This window comes from Necator americanus, chromosome II (assembly GCF_031761385.1).
Source record: "Necator americanus strain Aroian chromosome II, whole genome shotgun sequence".
Taxonomy (NCBI): Eukaryota; Metazoa; Nematoda; class Chromadorea; order Rhabditida; family Ancylostomatidae; genus Necator; species Necator americanus.
In genome coordinates this window covers 5,613,633-5,626,158 of record NC_087372.1, presented here as the reverse complement: position 1 = coordinate 5,626,158, position 12,526 = coordinate 5,613,633, and the positions used below count along the sequence as shown (strand labels likewise).

The following is a 12,526-nucleotide window of genomic DNA, read 5'->3' as shown; positions in this document are numbered from 1 at the left end:
AAAATAAAAAGTGAAAAATAAACTATTAACTTAGTAGTTCAAATGTTCTCTTGTCTTAGAACCTCGGCATATTCGGTCTGTGTTTTTTGACAGTGTGCCTGCAAGGTTTTTAGATGGAAATTTTTTATATTTTATATTTTCACTACCCTGAACTATTATCGAAACACTGACCCAGGGTAGTGGAGCACTTGACGGGACAGAGGTACGGCTTCGAGCGCTCCGGAGTGCTATTTTCTACAACGAGTTCGATTTGAGCGCGCCCTTCTTGTGCATGCGCCGCATCTTTCGTACCGTTTTTACGGCAATTAGGACGAAATGGATAGAATCACTCCCCTCTCCATAATCTTCAATCCTGTATCGTATAAGAATGTTCCACCTGAAATCCGTTCAACCCGAGATTCGCGGTATGCTGCCTTTATTGACACGTGAGCTCGGCCTTATTTAAAGCTGTTATTTGATTGCGTTCGTCTTTTTAGCACAGATATCTAGCAGCGGCACAAAGGTCCTTCAATCCTATGTTGGATTCTACATTTCCACTACTGTACTACTTGTAGCTGTGAGTTCCAACATTACTTAGGGGTTTTTTTTTTTTGTTGAGCAGATAGGCCTTTCAACGGATAAATTACGCTCGATTTCACCCTTTCAGGCTCCGAAATAGGGAAATTCGACGAAACGTTAGCAAAGATTTAAGCATTGTAGCAACCTCGAGTTTGGTTCAACTTAAGAAGACAAAGACTGGATCTTTGGAAGCATTTATTGAGCGGAAAATCTGTTGACTTAATAGAATCAAGTGTGATTGGGCATACCTTCGTTATGAATTCATCTCTGGTTCCATAAACATTGCTTCCTTGGCGCGTTACATTTACTGTACTAATAGGCTAGTTTTATTAAAATACTCGAGCTCATTCCTATAAGATTGAATTTCGATTAACTAACCTTCACCAATGGTTCGTTCTCAGTTCCCATTCTATTACCTTCAACTCTCTATTCAAGGTTGTCGCAAGAACACTGCGAAACTAATAAAAACGAAGAACAAGACTACTGTAAATTTACTCATTTCATTGCACCGAAGCGACAAGAAAAAGTAGAAGACCGGTTTGAAATGGATTACGAGAAAAAAAAGAAGAAATTATTTTTAAGAAAAATATACGATGAACATGTAAAGAACGACATTCTCTTGCATTTTAACCTAGTTCTATAATTGGCACCGAGAGGAAATTGGAATGTTTTGATTATGAAGAAAATGATAATGTGACAAGGATATAAAAGTAAAGATATGAACTGTACAAGATGACATGGAAGATTGGTGACATTGACGATACTAGATTGGTAAACTCTCCGATTTTGCCGGTGAATTGTTGATGTTAGCCAATGTGACGTCAGAGTTGGGAATTGGAGGGATTTGCGATAAAAGAACGTGTGACAGTACCGTCGGATTAAGCGACGGTATTACCCTTGCAGCAGCTGCTTTGAGGTAATCTGAAAAGAAAGAGAAAGGTCGACTCAACTTTTTTGAGTATTATTTCTTTAATGTAAAGCTAAAACACAGTAAGGACTTTAGTCCGAGGAAAATGACAGTATTTCTTAAAGAGGGTGTGCTCCAAATCTTTAATTCTAAGTTTATATGTTTTGTGATAGTGTACCTGCGAGGTTTTTAGATGGAACCCTTATTTGCCTTTTTCGCCATCTTCAGAGGCTTAAATAGAGGGTGACTGGAGCAATGCTACGTTTATCTCGTCAGCTGCTACACTACCCTGGGTCAGTGTTCCGATAATCGTTCAGGGTAGTAAAAATATAAAATATAAGAAATTTTGAAAAAGCCGAAACGTCAGGCAAATAAAGTTTCCATCTAAAAACCTCGCAGGCACACTATCACAAAACACAGACCGAATATGCCGAGGTTTCTAGACAAGAGAGCATTCGAATTGTTAAGTTAATAGTTTATTTTTTACTTTTTATTTTTCACTTTTCTTGGAATTTTTTTCCTTTTTTCTGATATTTTCTTCGCGATATTTGAAAATAGTCATCTGTTTGAACATCTATAAGATCGAAAACTAAAATAGTGAGATGAATATTTCAAAGAAAAAACTTACATTGACTTAGAAGTGCTTGCTGAAAAAGCACTGGATTGTACATAGGCATAATAAGAGGTAGCTCTGGCCGCGAATCACTGCAAATTAAAAATTCAAATAATTTTTGGTACCGTTTCCTCAGAAAAAAAGATCGTTAAATCCTTGAGAAGATTGTACTTACTTCTCGTACTCGGGTGATCTACCGCTTGGATCGCGGAAACCTTTTGCAAACGGATTTTTCTCAATCTTCAACTTGGTTATCTGAAAATTCGAGCCTGTTTTTTAAATCCTTCTGGAAATAACTTCTGGAAATGACAAGTAGAATAATAAAACTATATAATGAGAAACAAGATTTGGTGATGTATCGCTGTATGCCGATTATTCTAATTTTGAATTTGGCTAATATTTAAAATAATAACTAATGTATGCATTTTTATCTTCTGGGCGAGTTTTCAGGAAAATTTATTAGAACTTATAGTTACATGGACTTCTTATAGGTATCTTTTTTTCATTTCCCGTGTGTGACCCATAAACTTATAACTGTCCGATCAATTTTTCTAACAAAACAGTCATTAGTAAGTGAATTGAAGAGACATTTTCGTTTGCTCTATGAATGAAAAAAGTTCGGAAGTGAAGGGATTGGCACGGAGGAGAAGCTAATATTTATGTTAGAGTGAAGCAATAAGCAGTAAAAAAACCGTCTTTATGTGTTTTATGAGCGTATAGCGCAGTCGTGAAGAACTCCGGGTGCAATTGCACTGTTGGCGATTCGAAACCGTGCTATTCTGACATTCGTCTCACTCAGGTAAATAAACTTTCAACACTTCACTTACAATACGCTCCATCAGTCGACTCCAATTATTTTTCATTAAAAGATCCTAGATCGTTTTTGAGATCTTAACGATTGCGAAGAAAGCGGAGGTTACGAGGATCCGGCAAGAAATTTTATTTTTTATAACTAAATGTCCTAGGGTGTGTCAGTAACGAATCAACGGAGCAAGTTTTTCAGGCTCTTCTTAGATCAATGATAACGTTGGAGTTTTGTAATGCAAGAGGTCGCCTTTTTTCCGAGGTAGTCCTGTAAGTGGGCGGGTGTGGCTCAGTCGGTTTGAAGTTCCGCTGCCCGCACGATCGATCGGACTTTGGAATCTGCCCTGGTGTTCACCAAGCCTTTCACCCCTCCACAGTCGATACATTGGTACCAGATTTGTCTGGGAGAATAAAAACACTGACTTGACACATCGGTTAGCCCGTTCAAGTCATTACATGTTCGTAAACCTCAAACGATTCTGAATTGAAGTGAGCATGGTGGCACGCCCCAAGCGGATCGATCAACGCCAGACACACTTTAATCTAGTAAAATCATGTGATAAGAATAGGAATAAAATATGAATAGAATAGACATAGAATATTCAATGAGAACCTTTATGTTGTTCAATAAAATTATAAAAAATCCAAGATGTTGATGGGACTTATTCTCTCAACTCCTAGTGTTCATGCAGTCATGTGTCTCCCTAAAATGGTGCTGAAATCTCAAAAACAAAACTGTTATTTGGACTCTGAAAGACTTAAAAATGTTAATAGCAGATACTGTCTTTGTGTGAATAGTTTCATTCGTTCGATTTCTTTTTTTTTGCCTTGTGTATTCGATGCCCAAATATATTCGTACACAATAAAAGTTAGTTAATCACTTTTTTTCTGTATGTCAAAATTTTTGGCTTCACCTCCTCCTTTACTCAACGTTACTGGAATTACAGTACAGAAGTTTTTTTTTACAAGAGGATACTCACTAATTGATTTTGATATGCTGTCACGGCCATGAACTGCGTCTCAGGAAAAACGAATGTTCGATGGACTTCATCGGCGAGGTTTACCTGAAAAATTAGAATTATTCTTAGCAAATGATTTTTACTGGTCTCAGGAAAGCATTGGAAATGGTGGTATCTTAGAAGATTTTAGCGAACCATAATGTCAGAGGTTGTAGTTTATTCGGAAATGTATTTGTCCATGTAGCGAATTCACAATGTCTATTCAACTACATTTTTTTTCTGTATTTTCTTTTCTTCCCTCTAAAAATTATTTTTCCTATTATTATGCTTGCATGTCATGTTTTTTTTCTGTTACGTTACTTTTCGTTAAAAAAAGCACGGTTTTCGATGAATTATTCTGTGCAATTTTTGATAAACTGGAGAAAAAACAAAGATTTTTCTCTCATTTTAAACGATTCCGAACCAGAACGTAAGTAGTAAGAGAATAGCAAGTCACATCAATTCGATTACTGATCCCCTATGACGCTTTGCGTATAAAATTAGGCACATTTTTTTCAAAAAATAAAATTCTATCATGTCAAAGAGTTGTTACAAAGAGAAAAATCCGCTCTACATGCCAGACTAAAAGCATTAAAAATACATTTTCATCATCTTGAACTCAGTTGTGCAAATCTATTTTTTAGCCGCAGTAGAAGTGACGAAGATGATGTTCATTTTTTGAAAGCTACATACTTCTGGATAGGGAGATAATACTTCCGATAAAATGATGTCCTGACTTTTCTTTAGTGTTTTTATAGGTATTTTTTTGTCATAACTTGCTAAGAATCAAAATATTTTGCCATTTTAGTCTAAGTTAATTGGAGCTATAGTGAGATAATGGAAAGAAATGTGCTGTTCGTGTGTGTTCTTCCATTGTTTTATAGAATGGAAACTGAAAATATATAAATAATGTAACAAAATAAATCAATAATATAAGAATTAATAAAGTACTAAAACTGCATTGTGGATTTTGGAATTCGCTGATCTCAAATGTCAGTTGGCAGCCATATCTATACATGAAAACAGTAAGAATTGCATGTAGTAGCTCTTTAAAAATCCCCAAAAATCTACAACAAATAAGTCGTATCTTTACCTATGAAAAACGAAAAAATTTACGCTCACCTTATTGTGGTCCAGATGTTGTCCCTTATTTCGCCGAACCAGATGAATTCTTGGTTGATATTTGTGCATCGAGTTCAAGATCAGCTGGAATTTGTGGAAATCAAAAGAAGAATTATTTCCTAGATTCCCGTATTATGATCACCGTGTTTTCTCGTTGTCCATCAAAGTAGAAGGAAAGAACTCACGTGTCCAGCCTTGTCGATTTCATTGTTGGTAAGTTTGGCTTTTTCGAAAGAAACCACCTGCTTCAGTAGCTGCAAAAGAAATTCCATTAAGTGCAGTCAAAATCCTGTACCTTATATTTTGCACTTTTTTCTTTGTGATCTGTTTTGAAAACATTGTCAGAGGTTTTTCAAAAATTATTCAAAAATTATCAAAAGCATTTAAATTATTCATGCCAATTATTTAGTCTAATACTCTTATTTCTAGAATAAATTTCATACTGACCTGCTCTCCTGTATATGGTGAATCTGGATGTAAATAAAGTCGATTTTTCGGTGCAGGTTCAGCCTTTCCTGCCGTTAACCACGCAGATTTATTGTAAATGTAACGGTACCTGAAATATTTAGATTGTGATGAGCGATGCATCACATCATTTTCTGGGAGTAATGAAATAAACAGCCGCTTGCCTTTTATTGTCAACTGGAATCACGTCAAGAAATACATAGTAGAGCCCGTCAACGTCAATATTCGATATGGACACTTTTACTGTGGGAAACATCCTCCTAAACAAAGATAAATACGTTAAATAAGTACAGGCAAATCGATCAATAATAATTATAATAATATAATAATAATAGGTTTAAAAATACAGTAATTAAGAGTTTGAAAATTTAGGTGATCGTTCGAGTTTTTCACCATGAATATCTAGGCACCCCTGAGCGCTGGACGATTATGGTTTGGAGGATATTGAGATATTGTCAGCTAAAAGAGGTGGTTCCCAGGGAAAAATACAAAAAAATTGTCATACAGCATTCTAGTATGCAGTATTCTTATTCTTTCCTAAATAAGTACAGACGAATCAATCCATAAAAATAATAGAAATTCTTCTATTTTTACTTAGCAACGTTTTTAAGTTGAAAAGATAGCATTTTTTCTCCGGAACCTTCATTTTCGAATCAATAGCGCTGTTTCTAGCGAGAAAATCCCAGCACGGACGGAAAAGTGCGGACCTCGATGGAGGATACTGATTATTTGTTGAATTTCTGACATTTTGTTGAGATGAGAATAATTTCGTTAGAGGAAAATAGTTGTTAAGTTTTGTGGTTTGCTCTTCTGTATCACACATAATTCTTTACGATTCCACTATGATTCCATTCATGTGTTCCATGTTTTCAGTGTGAACTTCGGCCACTGGTCCAATGGAGGTCAACCTCGGCATTCCTCCCCAGAGTCGTTATCTGCCTCTCGACCATATATATTAATTCAAAGTGGTTGTAAGCGCGCAGCGAGTTGTTCCAGCGATTAGCATAAGTAGCCGATTTACAATGTTGGTGTCGCACGCTCGTTCCCGCCGGCTGCGCGTACGGTAACAATTAGTGCCGACAACAGAAATAGCGAAGAATAGAACAGTCAAGAAGGAGAAAGAGAGCAATCTTAGAATTTTTTCGGAATAAAATGTAATAAATAGAAGTAGCTAGTGAATGATATTGAAGTAAAACCTCCTCCGATTATTACTCGGCAGAAAATTCCCCGGAATAAACGTCACTTCAAGGATTTCATAGAAGAAATACGTTGCGAAAACCTTAAATTTCAATGAAACTTTCCAAACTATGACAACACGATGACAACATTCCTCTCCGGTCAAATCTTTTTTCTTTATTCAGAATCGTTTTTTTTTAAATCCTTTTTTTTCTGTGAAACCAAATTCACTGCTTTAGTATTTTTTTTTATTTGAAAATAGAGTAGAAAAATATTTCGTCCATATAACTTTAAAAGAATCGAGGCCATTTTTTTTAGTGAATTTTCAAAAATCTCAGAGCCTGATTTTAAAAGAATGAATCTTGGAAGTAGATAAATAATGGTGTGGGACGCGGACGCCTTCCTTACTGGTACTGAAGGCTGCTATTTGCTAATTTTCAGGAGCAATTCTTGAGTAATAATTAAACTTTCCCTTTTCTTCAATTTTTTTATTTCGTGCGTCGGTGTAGTTCGGCCTTTTTTTTTCTTAATTACATATTCCTTTTATGGAATGTATTGCTCACAGCGAATACATAGATTGGTTCTAGAACATTTTCTTCCGGGGTTTGTTGTGTAAATATGGAGAATGTGCACATTTTGGGACTAACAGAATTCACCTACAAATTTTCTAAATCTTGTTAGTTAATCATCACATTCAAAATCATATTATGGAAGAAACCTGGGCACGTTAAGAAGATGAGCTTATTCACAAGAAAGCACTAAAGGTTACACTAAATGAATACTTTTCAAAAGTATGTCACGCATTACAGGGCTGCACGTCTCACAACTTACAGTAAGAAACTATGTAGTATGTACATGCGTGAATCAACTAGTCGGAGCAGTATTTATGATAGGAAAAGTCATGGTAAATAATAAATAATCGATCTCTTTCCTTTTTCACAAGTAATCTGACCTGAATACTACTCCAAATACTGAAAATATGTCCTCTACGTAGTTTTTTGCACTTTTTTGCGCCAAGCCTGAAAAAACGTTCCAACTATGTAGCAGCAGGAGGAGGCTATCTCATTTTCTGCCTTTCCAACTTTTTTTCAGGGAAACGATAATAAAGTAGAGAGAAAGGAAGAAAAAAAGAACATAGAGATTGTTCTGAAAGAAAAACTCACCATGAAATTTATCATTGGATGCGTAAATGAAACAAAGAATGTTGAATAATAGAAAAAAATAAAACTTTTCGAGACGTTAGCCTTAAAAGCAAGGGATAAAAAACAGGAATCAAAAGCAGAAACTGTTGTTTCACGGGCTTCCACCATTTCTGAACCTACCCAGTGTTATTAAAGGACCGAGTATGGTTTTCTGCAACTTTACTGAGGCACCATAGCGCTCAGTGGTGCTCGAGACTATGTATGCCCATGTATCGCCAAGGATTCGGTAATTCTGCCTACTTCGGCTATAATCTATCCATAACGTACTTAAAATTGCACTTACACTTGACCGTGTTTATGTTTCCAGTTTCGCGCATGCAACTTTTTCCCACACTAGTTACAGTAATCCTTGTCTTATCGCTCTATGTAGGCTTCATATGTGAAACCTCTCTTAGGATGTATCCAAATAGCAAATGTGTTTCACCACAACATCACAACTTATGCACAACCCATAAACGATTTCATGTACCATTAGAATTACCGTAACAACCAGTTCCGTGCAAGCTCATTCACTAGTAATTCATTTTTTCACCATTACATTTATTGATTGATATGGCCTCGAATAAAAGGCTATGCCGACGATAAATTGAAATTCAATCAATGGATCAATCACAAAGGCGAATTCGAATCGGTTGTTCTTGCTTTGCTCGTCAAAAGACTCGTTCCGCGGGTGCGCACGGACATTATCAGAATAGCACCTGTATGGAGTACGGTAGCTGAGGTGGAGCTATGAACTATGCAAGAGGAGGCAAGATGAGTACCGAAAGCTCCTTGTGATGAGGTTTCGATTCTCGTTTCGATGATATTTTAGTTCGTGGTGCGGATTCCGTCTGTCCATGTGAATTTCGTGACAACAGATGGCCATTGAATAAGGCAGCACGAAATCACCGCTTTGGACTCAAGGGACCATCGTAGCCGGCGAATGATTCACTAGAACGTTTCGTCATCCGCGTTCTATTGTAAATGAGGATTTAAAATCTCAGTAGAAAGGATCTCAAACTCTTATTGACAGTTTTATTTATTCTTATAGAAATATCTGCATATTTTGAGAAAATGGGGATGCACTATAGAGACAGATAGAGGCAGAGTGATGATTGTTTTAGAATGTTATAGGGAATGTTTCAGAAAATCGCACAGTTTCCAGCGAATTTTTTCCCTTCAACATCAATTAAACTGAGAAAACATCCCACGTATAGCTCGAAAAATTTTACGAAACGGAACGAGCATTTTCCAGGACCACTACCATATATGAAAATGTGGGAAAATTGCCATATGACGCTGATATCCAGATTTCTTAGCGCTTCTAAAAATAGAGATAAGAAACTTGTCGATAGTCAAATTTAAAAATTCAAAAGTTAAAATTAAAAAATTAAACTGGCATCGCATTGTATTGCAGTCAGATAGGAGAAGTATCAATGTTATGTGGATTCCACCACAATTCCAAAAATATTCTCGCTTCGAAATTCACATAACTACTATATTATGTTATTTGTGTGTTATTTGTGCAATTTGTTCATTCTATACTCCATCTGTAAACACATGGATTGCTATCTGAAGAATAAACAAATAAATAAAATAAATAGCTGGTTCTATCTACGGTGGAACGTACTATTTCATGCTTTTATTATCGTTTTAATAACCAGCAATCAGTGAAATAATGTTATCTTTATATTTACTATTTAAATAGCTGCATTTATTGTAGCTATTTCTCTGTAAAGTTCTAGTTTCTAGGTAATAAAGTTTCAAAATAAACTATAGCTTTCACACTTGGATTTTCAGCCCTTCAAAAATCCAAGAAATGAAGTAAAGCTATTGAAATAGAGACTTTTTTGTTGTACAACTTCACCAAGTCAATAAAAAAAACTAATAATCTCTTTCTTAGTATTCAAAAATTGCATGAGTTTTAACTGGTTCTACTTAGAATTTTCATTACATATCTATCTATTTATAAAAAAAGTTCATAGTAATTTATGATTAGTTTTTCACCAAAAAAAGAGAACAGTACTGTGGAAACGAGAATTACATATCAACACATCAACAAGTACGGAAAATCATTCCATGAAATTTCCAAACAGTTGAATGTTAGACTTTCAGATCGCTTTTGCTATCTTTTTTTAGGAGGTAAACAAGGTTGTAGTGATAATTTTCTTTTCTCCAGCTTTCCTTTGAAATAAAACAGTTTCTTAATGGAAGGAAGTTTCCGGGAAAAATCCCAATAAATGTGCTGACTCGAATCCGAGTCTCGAATCGAAGCTGTACAAAATGTAATCCGAAAACTTCCTATAGGAATTTTATTTTGTTCAAAAATTACATTCTCCAACGATTTTCAAAAACCAAACTTTTTTTAGTATGAGTGATACTCTCGTCGAGGAACATTTCAACCCATTTAAAAAGACATTTACATGTCCTCTTCCCACTTTAGAAGTTTTAGAGAAGTATAAGAGAAGTATAAAAGAAGTATAAGTCCTTCATTTAAGAATCTCTTCAAAGATAAAGATGATGACAAATTTTCAGCCACCTAAAATCCCTATAACATCTTGATTTGTGGATTGTCACAAGGGTAAAATTAGCGCATAGAGTCAAACGCGTTGGGATCTATTGATGACTAGAAAAGTTTTATTGCTGTTTAACGTTATAATCTGAGCATTCTTCTTTAATTTTAGATTTTTCGGCTAAATATTTTTTGGCAAACACATCAACTCTGTTGAACATTTTGGAGAATGACGATAGTCAGGTTAAAAAGTAACAAACGAATGAATTCTTAACAAAAAAATCAATTGATCATTTGCCATGATTACGTTGATCACTTAAGTTACCTCTGAGTATAACGAAAAAACGGCAAGAAGCCTTATGCCAGTCATCATAAAAGCAAAAAAATACTTGAGAAACCAGAAATCTTGCAGAAATTCCCTGGATAACATTCTCAGTGGAATTCGTGATACCGATATCGCTAAATCGCGTTTTTTTGAACGGAAATTAAAACACTAAATGTCCTTAGACCAACTAAGACATCTCTAGATCTTTCAAAAAGAAAATTTTCCCCTGGATATTCGGATAAAGTCATTCCAGAAGCACTACAAGAGCATTTCGTGTGAAATATTCGACATTAGTAATCTATCTGGGAAAAAGAACGAAGTGTAGGGCTAATTTTATAATTTTGATCACTAGGAAGAGATTATTTAACTTTATTTTTTTAAGGAAACAGGAATAACTGGAAAAACGTGAGAAAAGATAAAGTGTTTGTTTGTCACTGTGAAGTATGTATGTATGTATCCATGTATGTAGTAAACTTTGGTTTGAGCTCAGATAGGATTTTTTTTTCTTCTAAATTGTGATGAGCATAAATACAGAGAGCATTTTTGAGGTGCTCCGCAGAAAACTATGAGAGAAATCACATGATAAAAGGAAATTTAAATCTACGTTAAGACGAGCAATTTTGTGAAAATAAGTTTAGAAAAACATTTCACTTTATCTGCGAAAACTCAATCTTTTCGAATTTTATAATAGAATGATTTAGGAGTTTCTCTGATCTCAAATCCTTAGGTTTCAAACGAAAAATGCAACATTAAATTCAACCACACACGTTCCATTTCAATATTTCCAGCCCCCTTCATTTCTTTTCCCGAATTCCAAGAAGGCTGACATCATCTAAGTTTCATTTTGTGGCTGCCTCGTTCGAGTAGTCATCGCCAAGCAATCAGTAGAGTGAGTGAAATGTGCTTCTGTGGTGGAATTGCTGGAAAACAAATTTCGCAAATGGAAGCTACTGTAATTAACACTTTGGCGGCCCGCATTATCCTGATGAGAAGCACGCGTTGCACATCCATTTCTTGCCAAAAATGAAGTCTATTAGGTAGTAAAAGTAAAAGCAGAGAGAGAAGGCCAAAGAAAACTAGCTCTTTTAAGGTAAAATTGTGTGCGTCAAACATTAAAACCAGTAGAAGTCAGTGTGAAACGCGAGAAATTTGGTAAGAATCAATAGCGACATGTCATCGCCCTTACAAAGAGAGCGAAATGCCAGAAAAAATCGAGACCAAAACCGAAAGAGTAGAGTTTAGAAGAAGGAGGAGGTGTGAGCAGCATACACAACTAAAGCTTACCGTCCACTTTTTGTGATGATCATTTCTGTGCCGAGTTCATAAAATTTCTCCCACAATTCAGCTCCTTCCAAACGACATTCGATCCCATCCAGAGGATCTCCTTTTGACGGTGTTTGAGACGTTTTCCCGGGAGGACTGCCGCTATTCGTGTTGCTGCTTAGTGTCGTACATTGTTTACTTTGAATCGGAACGGAATCAGGTGAAGGACATGGAGAAAAATCCGGGCTTTCTGGAGAAGTTGGTCGAGCGTCCAGCAAAGCGGCAACAGAGAATCGAGCACGTTTAGCGCTACTAGCGCCCGAGCAGCCATGTACGTTGGTGGTGTTGGTGGTGCTGGAACAGCTCGGCTGCTCCACCAGCCCACGCTTCGCCATTGTTACTGATCTCGTAGTCGGCGCGATTGGAGAAGCCGCTAAAAAGAGGCGGCGCCGGCCAATCGGCGCCGTCAGGCACGCCCACTTTCAACACCAGCAAAAACGCGAAGCAGGTGAGAACGTCGGTTGTGGAGGATACGGTAGTGCGTTAAATATACTGAATTGGGTGGAATTTAAGATGCAAATGTCGTGCGTACAAGGTTACGC

At 36.2% G+C, this 12,526-nt stretch overlaps 1 protein-coding gene across 1 annotated transcript; it reads right to left on the bottom strand.

Moving 5' to 3' along the window:
* Positions 1-1,321: 1,321 nt before the first annotated feature.
* Positions 1,322-12,319, bottom strand: RB195_016942 (uncharacterized protein; the record flags this gene model as incomplete). The annotated part of the gene is made up of 8 exons (XM_064183701.1): positions 1,322-1,479; positions 2,094-2,170; positions 2,254-2,333; positions 3,863-3,946; positions 5,003-5,086; positions 5,188-5,256; positions 5,450-5,558; positions 11,946-12,319. 8 exons carry the CDS (start codon positions 12,317-12,319, stop codon positions 1,322-1,324), a joined length of 1,035 nt encoding a protein of 344 aa, XP_064039582.1.
* Between the last annotated feature and the right edge of the window lie 207 nt (positions 12,320-12,526).